General features: G+C 52.2%; 1 protein-coding gene across 5 annotated transcripts in view; it reads left to right on the forward strand.

The window, feature by feature from the left end:
- The window catches only part of AK8 (adenylate kinase 8), a 136,357-nt gene that overhangs the window by 71,346 nt on the left and 46,525 nt on the right, over positions 1 to 18,486 (forward strand). For all 5 annotated transcript variants that reach the window (XM_086324386.1, XM_086324388.1, XM_086324387.1 and 2 more), the window contains one exon: positions 14,969 to 15,110. In XM_086324386.1, the coding sequence (XP_086180512.1) occupies positions 14,969 to 15,110 (142 nt within the window). The remainder of the gene's footprint in view (positions 1 to 14,968; positions 15,111 to 18,486) is intronic.

Raw genomic sequence — 18,486 nt, forward strand, 5'->3', positions numbered from 1 at the left:
TGGGAAGAGCTCAGTGCCTCTTCTCTTTTGAAGTGGAAATAGGACAGTTTGAATCCGTCGAGTTTAATTTTTCACAAGCTTTAGGGGCCCTGCAGTGCAACTCCCTTTTTATTATTGAAAAAAGTCTACATTTTTCTTTCATTTTTCTCCACACACACACACATGCACACACAGACACACACGCAGCCCAAGCAGTAAGTAATAAACACATTAATTTACTCTTTTACTGAACGTGTATTTTATTCGCTGCACCTCCCCTGGATGTGTCCCCATGGGTCGCCTCAGCATCCCCACCCAGACCCCCCCCCACCGTTGGGCTGCCTGTAGGTTGATTAACGGACACCCCAGTAATTTATGCATTTTTAAAGGAACCCTCACCTCCGTCTTGACAATGCTTTTGAAGTAGCTTCTTTTTTCAAGTCAAACTTTTGACTTTTCCGCTGGGACCGCTACAAAGATTTTCTTCTGGAAACTAGGTAGGCGCCTTCCCGCCGAGACGGCCCAGCAGAGCAGCGGGTCTCAAAGTGGGGGTGCGTTGTGAGGGGCAGAGGCGTGTAATGAGGACAGCTGTAGAAAGGGGGTCAGCACGCTGTTTATCAACAGGGTTGTGCCCCTAGAGGGTCCAGCTCTTGAGTTTTTAAGAACTAGACTTTGGCTGTGAGAGTGGCATCGTCTGTCTTCATTATTAAGATGATGCCCTGCTGGGGCGTCAGCCAAAGGTCTGTGGCCAAGAGGTTGCAAAGCTTTCTGTTCGGTGGCCAGAGCGGCAGGGAAACCGAGGCAGCGAGGGGCTCTCAGCTCACCCGTGTGTCCGGTCGGTGAAGTAGCCTCTCCCCACGGAAGATGGGGGCCTGGCCACCATGGCAGTGTCAGCAGAGGGGCCGCACAGATGGTTTTCCTGGGCTGAGAGTCCGTCGGGGGCTTGCCGTGTGTCAGGAACGGAGATCACAAACCGGAGGGGAGCCCAGAGGGGCAGGGTGTCCTTCTCACTCCAACCAGGGCTTCTGGAAGCGTCTCCTCTCCACGGGCAGCCCTGGTGGCTTCCAGCCCATTCAGCTGTGAAATCGCCTGCGACAGGCCAGGCCCCAAGGCCCCTGCCTTCTCCTCCAGCCAGGAGTCTCCTGCTCACACCCCCTCCAGGCAGGTGTAGCTTGAAGCCCCTTGCCCTCCGAGTACCCCAGTCGGGGAGCTGACACTGGCTCTCCTCTCGGGCTGCGAGCAGGGCCCGAGGGGTGTCGGGGAGGCTGCCCTCAGTGACCTTCTGCAGCCCCTATACCTCGGACGGTCACCATGTCCCTGAAACAGATTTCCCGTGGGGGACTTGGCACAGCTGTGATTGCCGGGGCCGGGGGCACAGGGCCCTTGCCCTGCAGCTCTGCCCTGTTGTACCCTTCCCTGAGCTGAGCAGGAAGGGGGCTCAGGGTAGAGAGAGGGAGGTGGGTGTGATGGGGCAGAGGGACACAGAGGCGAGAGGGGAGGGAAGCGTGTAGAGTATACACGCACTCTAGTATTCTTACCTGGGTTCCCATGGACAGAAGAGCTGGGTGGGCTACAGTCCATGGGTCCCCAGAGTCAGGCACAACTTAGCTACCAAGCATGCATGCACGCAGACCACGCCCTTCCCCTGCCCTTCCCTGGGGCATCCAGACCTCGATTTCTCCCATCTGTGACCCTGAGCACTGGAGCCCTTCTCCACTTGGGCGTGGTCAGGCTACAGGGAGGTAAGACAGACCTCCTCTGGGACCCATCCCAGCACCTCCCGCTGTGTGTTTCCACTTGGGCTCCTTCTGCTCCCCAGTCCCCAGCGCCAGCGTGGCTCATAGTAGGAGCTCAGCAAATGTCCATGAACGAACCCATGAATGAATGAGCAGATGAGGGCACAGCTGGTGTCCCGGGACGGCATGGCGGAGCAGTGCCAGGCAGGCCCGCCCTGTGGCGGCAGGGGTCCAGATGCTTTGCCCCGCTGCCTGCATTTCTACGTTGGTGAGACCCCATTCGTCTTAAGGAGCAAAGGGAGAACAGGTGCCAGTGGGCGGCCTGAGGGGTTTCCAGAGAGGTGGCCCGAAGTGTTCACTCCTGGAGAGTGGAGGGTGAAGCTGCAGGTTTGGGCTGCGGACTCACCACTCTATTCCAGTTCAGGTTCTGCCACTGGGTGACCTTGGGATGACCTTGGGCAAGTCACGCAGCCTCTCAGGACTACAGCTTTCTCATCTACAGCATGAGCTTTCCACAGTACCATAGTCATGGTTTGTTAGGTGTCCACGTGAAAATGTGTCTGTGAAACGTTTAGCACCACACGCGGCACACAACTGGGGCTTGCCTGGTGGCTCAGATGGCAAAGAAAGCACCTGTGATGCAGGAAACCCGGGTTCGATCCTGGGGTCAGGAAGATCCCCTGGAGGAGGAACTGGAAACCCACTCCAGTACTCTTGCCTGGAGAACCCCACGGACGGAGGAGCCTGGCGGGCTACAAAGGATCACAAAGAGTCGCACAGGGGGTGTGGCTGTCACTGGCACTTTATGGCGCCCAGCAGGCCACTCATCAGATACTATTATTATCATTGGTAGTACAGTAGCTGTCATTCTCATAACGATAGTAGAAGTCATGGTGGTAGTAGCAAGGTCGTGTGTGTTTACACGTACCTTACATGTACGTGTATTTAACATACACGTGTATGTTACACAAGGTCGTACACCAAACATACACGTATGTTTCATAGGTGGACTTCTTTGATACCTTATTCTCTTCCTGTGACTGATGCCAGCTTTGGGCACCTGGTCCCTGTGGTCACCAGGACCTGGCCGAAGCCTCATCTGCTCTGCCTCTGGGGCCCCGCTATCTATTGCAGCCGCCCTACAGCGTGATGGCAGAGAAGGACGGCTGCTTCGTTCTGCTCCTGATGTCCTGGGTCAGGATTTCAGGCAGGACAGGGCAGGAGGGCTCGACACCACTGTCTGACTTGGGCCTTACTTGGCGCAACTCTGATGACTGGAGGCAACTGGGCTGGATCATCCGTCTGGGGCCCTACGCATGGTTCCTGGTCCTGGTGTGGACCTGGCTCCTTGCTTCTTCTCCCTGCTGCGTCTTCTGGGGCAGGACTCTTCATCCCCACGCCTGGTACCCGCAGTGAGGTGCTCAGGCCTCCGCCTTGGTGCAGTGTTGCCGTGTGGCAGCTTGGGCTTCCTCGTCAGCCCCCTTGTGTGACCCTAGCTTCCCCACAGCAAGCATCCCAAGGAGGCCGAGAGCAGCCATTGTGGATGGGGTGGAGGGTGGAGGGTGGGGTAAGCGCTAAGGCTTCTTCTGACCCAGCCTCCGAAGTCCCAGAATGAGCTTCCAGCTGATCCTGTCCATTAACTGAGTCAAGATCGGCCCAGATTCAAGGGGTGGGGGGCTCAAGCCCACTTCTCAGCTGTAGGAAAGTATTAGTCTCTCAGTTGTGTCTGACTCTTTGCAACCCCATGGACTATAGCCCACCAGGCTTCTCTGTCCATGGGATTCTCCAGGCAAGAATACTAGACTGAGTAGCTGTTTCCCTTCTCCGGGGGATCTTCCTGACCCAGGGATCGAACCTAAGTCTCCTACACTGCAGGCAGATTCTTTATCGTCTGAGCCACCAGGGGAGCCCGGGGGTAGGAAGGCCACCTCTAATCTGCTGCCGTAGGGAAGGCTTGCGTTCTGGTTCTGTTCTGGGGTGGCTGCATCTGGTGACTGAGTGAGGCTGAACACAGACGGCCTCATGGGTCCTCAGAGCTGAGGGTGGCCTGGCTGCAGACCTGCCAACCTAGCAGCTTGCCGGGAGCTCAGAAAACTGAGTCCAGTTCTCTTTTTAAGAGGAAGAAGCCCCAGCTGAGAAGTAAAGTGACCTGTCCAGGGCACGCTGCAAACAAAATGCAGAGAGGAGGGCAGAGTTCACGATGCTTCTTCCCCTGTAAAGGGGGCAGAGAGCAGGGACGGTGCAGGTGGCCCCACAGCCCGGTGGCCTGGGTTTAATTCTGGGCTCCCCGACCCATTTGTGTGTGGCCTGGGGCAGTTACTTCCTCTCTCTGTGCCTCCAGTTCCTCATCTGTAAAATAGGTTTGTTATGAAGATTGCAGGAATCAATACTTGTATTAGGGAAAAAACCCAAGCTCACAGCAGAGCCGAGTCAGCACTATAGCGCATGTACTTGTCAAATTGATGTGTCAGTGCGTCTTTTCCACCCAGAACACCGGCCTCATGGTTGTTTCCTGGTTTCCCAGGAGTTGCTGTCTCCTCACAGATCGCATGAGCACCGGCCTTCCTGCTGCCCCCGAGATGTGGGGGATATAACTGGTTCTGAGCCCCGACTGCATTAAGATGGAAGGAAAATCGTGTTCCGGAAACTCATTGATCCATAGCATGCAGTTAGTTTAACACTGCACTTTCCAACAGTCCAGTCCATATCTGGATTGCTGGCCTGTCTCATCTTCCACTGAAAGGTGTAAACGTGGGTGTTAAGATAGGAATGACTAATGATCCGATTGTCAGACACCATGTGTGTCAGTGAGCATTTTTATTAACAGTCTTCTTAACTTGCTAAGTGAAGCCCCATTCATTCAGAGAATGGCTGTTCTTTAATTATTTATTTGGGCTGCCCTGGGTTTTGGGTGCTGCGCGCAGGCTTTCTCCTCGCGGTGAGCGTTGGCTACTCGCGTTGGAGAGCACAGGTTCTAGGGCATGCGGGTTTTAGCAGTTGTGGCCCATGGAAGAATGCCTACTTTTAAATGGTCTTTTTTTTTCTTCTCATCTAGAACCTCATTAGCGAGATAAGCTCAGGGCCCCCAGTTGGAGTTGCCCCTCGGCTGCAGGGGGTTCAGCGGTGCTGGCACCTCACGTCTTATCTTTGCTTTGGCCCCAGTAGACGCAGCAGAGAGGGGAGTGATAGAAACTGATCGAAACGAGCAGCTGCTCACCAAGGGCTGGCTGAGCAGCCTCCCAACTGGAAAGGGCCCCAGCCCTAACGTACTTTTCTGGACTTAAAAAAAAAAAAGCCGGTGTTAAAAAAATTGTTGGCAACCATAGGAAGAAGACTTCCAGTTGAAATCCATTTGCTAACTCTGGGAGGAAATAAAGCTTGTAAATTATTTTTTTAAGCCTTTTTATTTTGTATTGCAGTATAGCCAACTAGCAGGGTTGTGACAGTTTCAGGTGAACAGCGAAGGGACTCAGCTGTATATACACGTGTATCCGTTTGCCCCCAAACTCCCCTCCCATCCAGGCTGCCACATAACATTGAGCAGAGTTCCCTGTGCTATGCAGTAGGTCCTTCCGGTTGTCCATTTTAAATATAGCAGTGGGTACATGTCCATCCCAAATTCCCTGACTATCCCTTTCCCCAGCTTTCCCCCTGACAACCGTTAAGTTCATTCTCTCCAAGTCTGTGAGTCTTGTTCTGTTTTTTAAGTTGATTTGTATCGTTTCTTTGTAGATTCCACATTTAAAGGATGTCGTATGCTATTTCTCCTCCTCTGTCAGACTTACTTCACTCATTATGATAATCTCTAAGTCCATCCATTGCTGCAAATGGCATTATTTCATTCTTTTTAATGGCTGAGTAATAGTCCATTGTGTATATGTACCACATCTTTATCCATTCCTCTGTTGATGGACATTTAGGCTGCTTCCATGTCTTGGCTGTTGTGCATAGTGCTGCAATGAACATCGAGGTGCATATATCCTTTTGGATCATGTTTTTCTCTGGATGTGTGCCCAGGAATGGGGTTGCAGGGTCCTACGGTAGCTCTATTTTTAGTTTCTAAAGGAACCTCCATACTGTTCTCCATAGTGGGTGCACCAATTTGCATTCCCACCAGCAATGCAGGAGGGTTCCCTTCTCTCTACACGCTCTCCAGCATTTATAGTCTGTGGGAAAACTTGTAAATTATTATTTTTTAATTGTTATCTCCTGGCACCATTGTCTGACAAATAGATTTAGATATTGTTGTTGAGTACTCGAGATGTTAGGAAATAGATTTTTGGAACCTAAAGGAGTCTTAGAAGACATCTGTTCCATCCTATGCCTGGGAAACACTGCTGGCCAAAAGAGGCGCTTGTCAGTGCAAGTGACTTGATTTTACGAAGGAAATAAGTTCTCCAAGGGGGCTTGCTCCCCACCCCCAGAGAATGGTGGAGTGCAACCAGGTGGAATAGCCCACTTTTTCCTCCTCCCGTCCTGTACTGGTTTTAGAAATGGCGCGTTTATCCTTTTAAGAGCTCACTTGGGGCGCAGGATCCGTGGCTGACCAGCAGGTGGCAATAAATAATAAACAAAGAGCATCACTAAAGGCCCCCTGGCCCCAGGCCTGGCTGGCGCTGCACACACTCCTTATTTCCGGCTGAGGCCTCCGGGAGGCCTTGCAGGCCTCGGCTGCCAGGAATCCACGCCATCCCGAGGGTGGTGGACTCCCAGAAATGGTGGCGTTTAGCTTTCACTGAACTATAACGCTTAGTAAGTCGGGGCCGGGAAGAGCCCAATCCACAGCCTGAGCCAAGCCCCCAGCAATCTGGGGAAGAGACAGACGTGTGGGGGGAGCGGGCGCCCTGTTTCCTTCAAGCATCAGTATGCAGGAGATGGAATAGAAAACAAACAAAAGCAGTGTTTTTTTCTCCTCCGCAGCTGGGGTTCCTTTCCAAGACGCTCCCCCTGGGCCGGGCCAGGAAGGGGGCGGGGCCCGGGAGCTGTGCTGGGATGTGGGGAGAAGAAAGTGCTGAGCCCCCCACGAACCCTGACAGATGCCAGGTGTCCCCTTTACTTTTCAAATGGGGCCTTGAAGAAGGAAAGACGCTATAGGCTCTGTATGTGAGGGGGGTGGGCAGGTGTGTTTGTGCTCTATTGTGTGCAGAAGGGTGTGGGGTGTAGTGAGTGTTGTGCGTGTGGGTGTAGCCTGTGTAGGGTGTAGGCAGGTGTGTGCCCTGCAGGGATGCGTGCAGGTGTGATAGGTGAGTGCCTGGGTGTGTGTAGTAGGTTGGGTATGTGTGTGTGAGGTCCTCAGCCTTTTCTGATCTGCCCTGGGGTGGCAGGAGGGTTAAATGGCGAATCCTGGGCACGCCAGTCAACCTTGGGAATTCTTTACCTTGAAGCACCGGCTGAGGGAGCTGTTTCCTTTCCTCCACTGTCCGTCGCAGCCTTTTGGGGCCAGCACCAGTAGCCTGGTGCCCTGGGGTCCCTGCCTCCCCCAGCCGAGCCCTGGTCAGGGATGCTCACAGGGATGCGGAGGCTTGGACCACAGGCAGCAGCGAGGTGTGAAGTGCAGCAGGAAAGGTCCGGGAAAGGGTTTCCAGCGAGTCCTCTCTGCCCTTGGCGCTGGCTTCCACTGGACTTCCGTGAGCTGGCCTGGGAACTCTCTCGGGAACCTCCGTAATGAACGCCACTGGCTGTCCAAGCTGGACTGTACTGAAGATGCAGACTTGCCGCCCAGGAAGAATAGTCCCTTCCGGTCACCTCACGGTGGCCTGATTCACAGGGTCCTTCCTTCTGCATGAACCAGGGGACCGATAGGCGGGAGGGAGCTTGAACACGCCTCCCCTTCAAGACCAGGGTGGGCCGGGTGTCCTGAGTGGGATCAGTAGGGGGCCTGGTGGGTCCCCCTGGGGCCTGGAAGCCTTTCACTTGTGACCGTGGCTCCCTGTTCACCCTTGTGACAAGCACACCCGGCCGGCAGGGAACAAACGGATTGAGATTTTAATAACCTCGAGGTCAATGTGAGGACAGCTGTCTCTCGTGGAAGATTTTCAGAAAAAGAAAAAAATAACACCTGAAAGCATGTGATGTGGCCTTTATGAAATAATGGGATATTCATATCTCGCACTTTGCTAAATTTAGGGTTGACAGGACGTTTCGGAGAGGTAGCCCTTGGCAGGAGCTTATACGCAGGGTAAGATGTTAGCTGTCAAGCCCAGAAATCAAGCCCGAGGCACCTGACTCAATGGAGAGAGACTTGCGGCCGCGCTGGAAATCTCTCTCCGAGAGGAGGATGAAGGGCAGTGGACAGCATTATCAAGGAGAACTTCAACTTTCGGCAGGACACCGCGGGCGAGCTCTGTTCTGCATTTTTGCTGAACTGGCTGGTCAGACCGTGCAGGGCTGAAGAAGTGAGTTGATGGCCTGCGGTGGCGGGGGTGGGGGGAGGCAGCAGCCAGACAAAGGCGCAGGGCAGAAAGCCTGACGCGGGAGCCACGGGGGTGGGCCTGGGAGATGCACCAAAGGCGGGTCTTCCTGCCTCACCCTTCACCCCGGGCCTGAGCCGCATCGCTGGGAGGGCCTCTCACAGGCGAGGACACATCTGGACACGTCTGTGACAGCAGGCAAGGGCTCTATCCAGCTCTTGGTTTCCCCCAAAGTGAGAGCTGCTTCTGGGGCGTGAGGACAGCTTTCCAGGGAGATTCATCCTTTGACCCACTGCGACAGTGTCTCACAGAGGTTGTTTCAACCTCTTTTAGGCCTTTAAATCATTTCCTTTAGACAAAACACCCACTTTGTTAGTGGAAGCCGTTAAACATGTTTGGAAAGCAGAGAGAGTAGAATAAGGAGCCTGAGGGGACCCACCGCCAGCGCAGGGAACCTGCGTGTTCCGGATCAACGGTGCAATCCTCCCCACGTAGGATTACTTTGAAACTAATTCCCAATGCCAAGACGTAGTCCCTTGACTACCTGTTTAGTTCACAAGTATGTCGTGGAGTGGATGAAAGGGAACCCTGGGGGAACCCGTTGCCATGGGACATGACTCCGTGCTTGGGAGAACAGGCCTGGTTTCAGGAGATGGTGCTATGTGGTCATTCATTCATTCATTCATTCGTTCATTCAAAGAGTGTTTACTAAGCACTTGCCGAGTGCCTGGCATGTGTACCAGGTGAGGGGGTAGCAATGAGCCTGACTTGGCGAGGGTCCCTGCTTTCTCTAGTGGGGGATGAGGGTGTAGGCGTTAAACAAATACTCCACCGATGATTATTGATCCACAGTCGTGGGAAGCCCCTCTCAGGAGAAGTGCTCATTTGAGAACCTGCAGAGAGGGGCTTGTTTTGGTATTGGCTAGAAGCTGGGGTCTGCGTGAGTGATGAGACCTTGCCGGCCTCCGAAGCCCTCGCCGTCACACCTCCCAGGCCCTTCGGCTCTTCCGCTGGGATGTGTTGACTTGTGTTATTGTCTCTCTCAACTCCAGGACCCTGAGCCCCCGCGGGACCGGCCATCGCTTGTGGGGCATTGGTGTGGCCCCTCCTCTCTCCCCTGTGTGTGTGTTGTGTGTGTACACGTGTGTACACGTGTGTGTATATGTATGTCAATATATACTTCAGTGGCTTCCCTGGTAGCTCAGTTGGTAAAGAATCTACCTGCAGTCCAGGAGACCCAGGTTCAATCCCTGGGTCTGGAAGATCCCCTGGAGAAGGAAATGGCAAACCACTCCAGTGTTCTTGCCATGGACAGAGGAGCCTGGCGGGCTACAGTCCATGGGGTTGCAAGAGTCAGACTTGGCAACTAAACCATCAGATCATGTTATCTGTGTCGTTTACTTGCTTCCCCCCACCCGCCATTTGATATTCTGTCAGAGGCCTCTTTCCAAGTCAACATAGATGATTTTTTCAAGCTTCCCTAGTAGCATGCTGCATAGACGTCTCGTCCTTTATGTAAGCTGTCCTCTGCTGATGGACATTTGAAATCGTCTCCATCATCCCTGTTATAAATGGCACTGAGACGGACATCTCCATGGGCACATCTTTTGTCCTCTCTGCAGTTGTATCTTAGATGTAAATTCTTTGGACCATGATTGCTGGGCCATGAGGCATGTACTTCTTAGCTTGTGATGCCAGTTGGGAAATTTCCTCTAGAAATCTTTGCCAACTTAACAAGGAAACAACAAAAACAAAAAAACAACCCCAAACCAAGAATTCTCTTTGTGTTTCTGTCTGGTCAGACGTCTTGACCTTGAGTCAGATTTCTCCCCAGCTGAGCAACTGGCTTGCACAGGTCACTTAACTCACAGCCTTTGGGGGCCTTGGTTTCTCAGCTTTGAGATGAGGATGGGCAATGGGACGACCTTCCAGGCCTCTCCCTCTCTGAGCCTCCGAGCAGCCTCTGTTGCCCTCAGAAGCTCAGTGCTCAGCTGTCCACCCCTAACTGCAGCTTGGTCTCCAACAGCACTAATTAGTGAAGAAAATTACTTGCCCAATGCACTCCTCACCCTCATCAACAGAGGCCTTCACTGGGCCCAGGGCATCACTGGTCAGCAAACTAATTACTCCAGTGGACCCTCCCCCAAGGACAAGCCTGTCTCAGGCCCACAGCCCTCTCCTGAAGCCAGATTCACACTCAGATGGTCATGTTTATAATTTGAGGGTCCCTGTGCTTACCAATCGGAGAAGGCAATGGCACCCCACTCCAGTACTCTTGCCTGTAAAATCCCATGGACGGGGGAGCCTGGTAGGCTGCAGTCCATGGGGTTGCTGAGAGTTGGACACGACTGAGCGACTTCACTTTCACTTTTCACTTTCATGCATTGGAGAAGGAAATGGCAACCCACTCCAGTGTTCTTGCCTGGAGAATCCCAGGGATGGGGGAGTCTGGCAGGCTGCCATCTATGGGGTCGCACAGAGTCAGACACGACTGAAGTGACTTAGCAGTAGCAGCAGCAGCAGCAGTGCTTACCAATGGCTTCATCATAGCCACCTGATGGGACTCTGGGTAAACTTTCAGAAGGAATTAAATTTATACCGGCACCTCCCTTCAGAAGACCTCAATGGGTCTGGCAGGCCCCATGAGTTGTCTCCAAGCCCCGTAACAGCTGGTGAGGCAGGTGTCTTAGAGGAGGACTCTGACGGTCAGGGAGGTCCCACAGCTGGACCCCAGGGCTCTCTGCTCAAATTTGCTCCAAGAAAGGAGCCCAGGGGAGCCAAGAGCTGAGTTTTCTGGGTTTTATTCTAAGGAACGCTCGTAAAGGCAGCAACACTTACTAATCTTCCTGCCCTCCCGTCCTACCTTAGAGCTCAGCTCACTCGCCTTCCCTGCCTGTAGGTAAAGATCTGCCCTTTAGTTTCAGGGCTGATGGGGGCAGGTCTGGAGAGGGATGCAGAGAGCTCATTGTACCTCAGCCGGCCTCTCTGATGGGTCGTCGATGGAAGTGTCCCTCAGTCACTCCGGGTGCCCAAGGACTTGAGGGCACTGTGCTTGTGGGGTCAGCAAAAGATGGTTTACTTTTCTTTTATTTATTTATTTTGGTCATGCTGTGCAATTTGCAGGAACTTAGCTCCCTGATCAGGGATTGAATCTGGACTACCGCAATGAAAGCGCCAAGTCTAACCACTGGACCACCAAGGAATTCCTTTTTTTATTTGATGTCCTTTTAGAAATTTAAAAAGCTGGAGCTGCTCACAGCTAGTTTGCACTCGGGATCCTCAGCCTGAGCTCTTTGCAGGCTTTGCTGTTGCTGTCATTCAGGTGCTAAGTCGTGTCTGACTCTTTGAGATCCTGTGGACTGCAGCACGCCAGGATTCCCTGTCCTTCACTATCTCCTAGAGTTTGCTCAGACTCGTGTCCATTGAGTTGGATGGCTGCCATCTGATCATCTCATCCCCTGTCGCCCCCTTCTCCTCCTGCCCTCAGTCTTTCCCAGCATCAGAGCCTTTTCCAGTGAGTAAGCTCTTCGAATCAGGTGGCCAAAGTCTTGGAGCTTCAGCTTCAGTATCAGTCCTTCTAGTGAACATTCAGGGTTGATTTCCTTTAGGACTGACTGGTTTGATCACCTTGCTGTCCAAGGGACACTCCAGAGTTGTCTCCAGCACCACAGTTTGACAGCATCGATTCTTGAGCACTCAGCAGACTTCACAGGAGGTAAGGTGCGATCTCCTAGCCACATCCTTGGAGCCTGGACCCCAGCTGGGGACTCCACTGGCTGATCCCACAGAATGGTCCGTCTTTGTGCAAACGTGGTGAAGTGCATGTTCCTGGGTGTTCTAGCTCAGGATCCTGAGATCAGCCCCTGTGTGTTCTTTCAGTAAATGTGCATTGAGGGCCTGTGCCCAGTCCTTCCCCAGATGGCCAGGGGGCGGGCAGAGCCACTTCCTTCTGGAAGGCCTGGCAGGACCTCCCCACCCCCACTTCCCAGAGTCCCTCCGCTCCAGCCACTGGGCCTTTTTCCATCCCTTGAATGTGCCAAGGTTGTTCCAGCCTCAGGGCCTTTGCCCTTGCCATGAGTTCCACCCTGAACATCCTCCCCAGATCTCCGTGAGGCTGAACTCATCGTCCAGATCTTGGCCAGGTGTGACCTCAGAGACCATCCTGGATCCAGTCAAACCAGCATCATCCCTCACTTGGTTTGCTTTCTTCGTAGTATTTATGACTTTCTGAAATGGTTATTTATTTATCTGTGCATCGTCTGTCTCACTGGCTGGAATGTAGACTCCAGGAGGGCAGGCCCTTGGCTTCTTGTTTGCTGTGGGTGGCAGCCTCAGACCCCGAGCCTGGGCACAGCTCAGATGCTACATAACGCTCCACTGGACAGACACTGGGAAAGTCTTATTTCTGGATGGGTTTCAATTTCCGTAAGAATCTCCATAAACAGGGGTAGGCCTGGATTGGAAGGCTGTATAGCAGATTCGTGACCCTCGTTGTCTCTAACCTGTATTTATTTCTCCTGACAGATAACGTGAGGTTTCTGAATCAGAGAAAAGTTCTGTTCCTTATTCACACAGTGGTCTTAGCGGTGGTTCCCCGGACCCCGACTCCTCAGGGGTCACTGGTGGGAGCCAGTGTGCACTGTGTGCATAGGGAGTGCAGCGCAGAGCTGGGGGAGGGGACCCCCGAAGCCGTGACAGCTGCCCCTCTGCCCTCCCTGCCCCTGCCCTGAATACAAACAGCTCCTGGGGAGTGAGGGGGCAATTGGTAGGTTTCCTACCCCTGGGTTGAGAACAGAGGACTTGGGACAGGAGTCCCTAAATCTCTCCATCTTTAACTGCCCAGACTTGCTTGAAATCAGCCACCCTGTATCCCAGGAGCGAGCTTAGAACACCTTGACCCCGGGGGAAGCATGCAAGGGTTCATGGATCATTGTTTCCTGACCGACATCTCCCGAACCGAAGAGCACGAGCCGCCAGTTCTGAGCGCCTCGCACGCAGCTGGGACTACGTGTCGTGTTGATCCCCTGGGAACAGAGCCTGGCTTCCTCTTGGCGGAAGAGGAAACTGGGACTGGGAGAGCCCGTGGGGCCAGCGGAGGTCGGCTGGCACCCAAGGGCAGGGCTGAGACCAGACCCCAGATTTGTGGGTGCCCCCAGCCCAGCTCCCGCTCTTCTTCTGAGCTCCCCAGAGTCTGGTCAAGTTGGTTTTAACATCTTTGTTGCAGTGAAGCTTTGCAAACAGAGGGCTCCGGTCTATTCTTTCCACCACGTCCTGTGTGCCAGGCACTGTGTTAATTATGGAAAAGCGGTGTTGGGGGTGGGGTGACGTGGTCCTTTGTCCTGGTGAGAGGCAGCACTACGCAAAGCTTTAGCTGGAACATTAAGAACAGGGAGGCAAGAAGTGAAGCGGAAGTGAAGAAACACAGCTGCTAACCCAGCTATGGACAGTCTTGGGAGCGGGCCCTCCTCGGGGGCCCGGCCCCAGGCAAGGCGTGGGGGAAGGAGACTTGGCTGGAAGGACCGGCACATTTGAGGGGAGGTGGAGAGCTGGGGGGAGATTCACCCGGGGGAGGCAGGCTGTGGACCTTGCAGGGCCCTGTCGACCATAGCGAAGAGCACTGGGGAGCCACGGCAGGTTTCAGCAGGGAAGGGATGGGATTAACTGCATCAGCTCCTCACTGACCTGTCTCAGCCAGGCCGTCTCATTAGAGCAAAATCCCTTCCCTGCTCTTTCCTTCAGACTGGGGAAGGAAGGCTGAAAGATGTGAAAACAAAATCAGGGAAATCCTGATTGGAGGAGGGTTAGATGGAGGTTTACGGTTCTTGGGCAGCAGGACGGTCATTAGGTGTGTCCCGGCCACAGAGGAGAGCAGCTGGTAGTGACTTTTTCTGGATCTCTCACCTGGCTGTCAGCCTAGGGGGCCTTTGGGAAGGTTCCAGTCGTGTGTCCCAGCCCGGGGGGCCACTGGGCTGACCCCTGGATGGCCGGTTTGAGGGCAGCCGAGCATCTCCAGAGAAGCCGCCGACCGCTCTGTCGCTGCCGCTCGGAAAACCTGCTCGTCATCAGGCCCACATTTATAGCAAACAACGGTAATATTTACCAAGTATCTCTGGAAAAATGAGTGCAAAGCACAGGAAATGCAGTGCAAATTGCTAGAACGCAGTACATTAGCAACACAGGCCATTTAATGAGTCTGGGAAGAAAGGTATAAATTTCAGGAAAATGTCAATTGCAGTAATGTAAACAAGAGACTTCTTAACATCTCCTTCTCCACGAGACTTGATTTCAGTCACCAGTTATAACTAATGCTGTGCTTCTTGTGAGAGATTTGATTCTAAACAGCAAGGAGGGGAGAACCAAGGGGGAGGGGAGAAGAAAGGGGTGGGTTGCATGTGCATCATAAATTAGCAGAGAGCCTTGGGGGCACCACTACCGCTCCATTGGAGGAAAATGAAACCTCCCACCGGGGCTTCCGTGAAAAGTCTTTTGCAGCAAAAGCTGGATCCTGGGGGGCAGGGTGGGGAGAAGGGTGCCCGCACATCACTGGAGAGCTGGGAGCTGTCCTGGCTGCCGATGGGCATCTATCCTGTCAAAGTCAGGGAAAGCTCAATGTCAAGGTCACCTAGTGCGTTCCCTCCCTACATAAACACGTTCCCCTCATTGGTGGGACTGCGGAGCGCCCCGAAAAACAGGCACCCACATCCTCGGCCACCTAAACCCGCCTCTTCAGCAGTTCAAACCCAGGTCAGGTGAAGTTAGGAAGCCGGTGGGCAACGACCTCGGATGCGCCCTCACCTTCCTGCTGGGTCCGAAGAGTGACCAGCTGTCCTCCTTTCTCCGCAGTCCCTGACAACATCATCATGAAGGTGCTGAAGCAGCGCCTGGACCAGCAGGACTGCGTTGAGAGAGGGTGGGTGCTGCACGGCTTCCCGCGAGACCTGGACCAGGCGCACCTGATGGACAGTCTGGGCTACAAGCCCAACAGGTGAGCAGTCCGCTTCCCACGGGCTCCCGGGAAGGCCTCTTCCGCCTCTCCAGGTCCCTGTGACAACGGGCAGTTTGCCTGGAGCCTGCCCAAGGTCCCGAGAGGGCATGTGTCCTGGCCAGCCGCATCCCACCACCCATCCTGTTTACCCTGTGAACCAGGAGTCTGGCTCAGGTTCACATCCCGGCTCTGCCGCTCACCTTACTGGACCTGAACGTCCAGCTGAGTGAGGACACGTATCGACCAGTCTCGCCTGTCCCGTGGGATTGCGGTGCAGAGCAATCCATGGTTTCCCCCGACTGTTTTCACAATTTTCCTTTTTCATTTGGCTCTTTGATGCGTCTGATATTTATTTATTTAAAATTCAAAAAAAATCATTGTCTTTATTTTGGGCTGGTATTGTTGCTGCACGCAGGCCTTCTCTGGCTGCGGCAAGCAGGGGCTGCTCACTTGTTGCGGAGCACGGGTACTAGAGTGCTCGGGCTCGGTAGCTGCGTCTTGGGCTCGTTGTCCCGAGGCAGGGGGAATCTTGCTGGACCAGGGATGGAGCCTCCGCGTTGGCAAGCGGATCCCTAACCACTGGACCACTGGGGAAGCCCCTGATGTTTATTCTGCTGGAGGTTTGCTGTACCAGCCTCCTTTTCCCCCCAACTGTTAGCCACTTCTTCCAAAACGATGTCAAATGTTGCTGAATATTCTGTCCTTCCTCCACTAACTTGAACTTGAGAGCACCCCACAACTGCAGATGTTGTGGAAATAAACAAAGACCACCCCCATGAAGAAAACAAAGGCTGTCAGAGTTTGCTGTTTGTACCGAGAGTCGGCCGCCTGGTGGCTTGGGGTGTGTGTTTATATGTGGTCTGACCACTGTCTGCTCGTAGATGCCGTCTCTCAATACACTTGGCTGTACTTCTAAATTTTCCGTTGTTCCCCACAAGTCTACTTCTGCAGCAAAAAGGCATGGCAACCTACTCCAGTATTCTTGCCTGGAGAATACATGGAGAGAGGAGCCTGGTGGGCTACAGTCCAGAGGGTCACAGAGTCAGTCCAGAGTCAGACATGACTGAAGCGACTTAGCATGGCATAGTACCACACCATTTAACTACTTTAGCTTTATCGTATAGTTCAAAATAGCCAATGCAGGACAAGGCCCTCTCATTACTCTTTTTTTAAACACTATTTTCTTTATTTCTTTGGCTCTACCGAGTCTTAGTTGCAGCACGTGGAATCTTTAGCATGTGGGGTGCAGTTCTCCGACCAGGGATCAAGCCCAGGGCCCCTGCATCGGGAGTCCTAACCACCGGATCACCAGGGAAGCCCCTCGTTACTCTTCTCCAGTGTCTGTCTCACATGTTTAGTATTCCAGATGAACACTGCTGCTGACGTTTTAACTGGAATCCCATTAGGTGTATGGCTGGGTCTGTGCAGTCCGTGGCCCTGTTCTCTCCTTGCCCCTTTGTGAGACCATCAGCACTTTATTGGGGCCCCTGCTTTTCATGTTAAGTGTATTTCTAGGTATTGTATTACTTGTTGTTCTTCTTGTTGATCTTGTGATAATGGGATATTTGCATCCTTTGTATTTTCTAACTGGATTTCTCAGGATTCTGAGAACAATGCTGATTTTTCTTACTTATTTTTATGTCCCAGCTCGTTTCCTGGAACCCTCTGACTGCTTCTGGTAGGTCTTCAGTTGATTCTCTCGGGCTTTTCAGGGGGATGATCATGTCATCACAAATATGTATCTTTTTGTCCTTTTCCTTTCCAGTATTTATATTTTTCATTTTACTCTTTTGTCTAACTGCATTGAATAGTACTTTCAGAGCTGGCTCATGATAGACAAGTGGTTTTTTTTTTTTTTTTTTTTTTGCCCTTTTACCTGAAGGATTGTCCTGTATTCTACCACAAAGGTATTACTGTCGTTTGAGGTATATAGAGTTTTTATAAAGTTAAAGAGGTGTAGTTCTGGGACTTCCCTGGTTGTCCAGTGGTTGAGAATCCTCACTTCCATTGCAGTGGGTATGAGTTTGATCCCTGGTTGGGGAACTTATGTGAGGCATGAGATCCCACATGCCTCACACAGTACAGCAAGAATAAATGCAGAATAAATAAATTTTTTAAAGTATAGTGTTTAGAGTTTAAAATGTCTGAAGTTGATGTTGAATTTCATTCCAAGGTTTTTTTGGCATCTTCTAAGACAGACATTTTTTCCTTCTCTTTTTGACGTATGAATATAATAAATTATTTTAGCAGATTTTCTGATAGTAAGTCAACCTTTCGTCCCTAGAATGACTATCACTTGGTCATGGTGTGTTATTCTTCCAATATATGCCTTGTGCAGACACAGTTTTGATTCTCCATGGCCTACGGAGCCCCCTCCCGACCACGTCTTGCCTGTGAATGTCAGGTTACATGGCAGAAGGAACTTTGCCGGTGTAATTAAGGTAGCTGAACAGTTGGCTTTAAAGTGGGCAGGTCATCCTGGTGACCTGGGTTGTGCTACAGGTGGACCTGTACCAGACTTGTGACCTACAGAACTGTGGGATGATAGATTTGAACGTTTTAAAGAAAGTACATCTGTGGTAATTAGTTATGGCAGCAGTGGGAAACTAATATACTGTTGTATGGTATTGGCTACACTTGTATTTAGATTTTTTTGTATTAAGAAGCATATGTAATACGGGTCTGAATTTCTTCCACGTGTTCTTTTCCTTTGTCAGGCTTATGGAATCAATGATGCGGTCATTTCATAGGTTTTCGTTCTTTGCCTATGGCTAGATGGTTTTTAAAACTTCAGCAGTACCTGTTCTGTGGAGCAGGCTTGTTAATAATTTGACTTTGTGTATCCTGCAGCTTTTGCCTTCTGTGTTTTGGTGCCGTGTTATTTAGTTCATAAAGGTTTATGTCAGCCGTGTGTTCATCACGCAGCATCATGCTGATGAAAGTGACTGTCTGGGACAGGACCATTGCTCGTCTCCTCCACCACGGACTCTCTGTTTCCTCCTGGGTAGCAACACATCAGCGTTCACTGGCGCACACTGGTGTCTGAAATAAAAGAGCCCATTTTCCAGCCTCCTGTCCAGCTGTGTGGAACATTCAGACCCAACTACGTCTGCTAATTTGTACATTAGCATGGCTCCGTTTCAGTACCTGTGCCTGAGCCTTTTAGGATTTGCTGATGGGGACTGGGTTTGTTCTCAGCTTTTCCTGCTGCTCACTTGAGATTTGCCTTTTTGAGGTCTCTGCAGTTTCTTGCCACTGATCCAGCTCTTCCAAGTCTCAAAAAAAAAAAAAAAAAAAAACCTTAAAAAATTTAATTATTTTGGCCGTACTTTGTAGCGTGCAGGATCTTAGCTCCCCAACCAAGGACTGACCCCGG

This window comes from Bos grunniens, chromosome 11 (genome assembly GCF_055505025.1).
Source record: "Bos grunniens cultivar Pamir isolate PY7600 chromosome 11, Bosgru_T2T1.0, whole genome shotgun sequence".
Classification (NCBI taxonomy): Eukaryota; Metazoa; Chordata; class Mammalia; order Artiodactyla; family Bovidae; genus Bos; species Bos grunniens.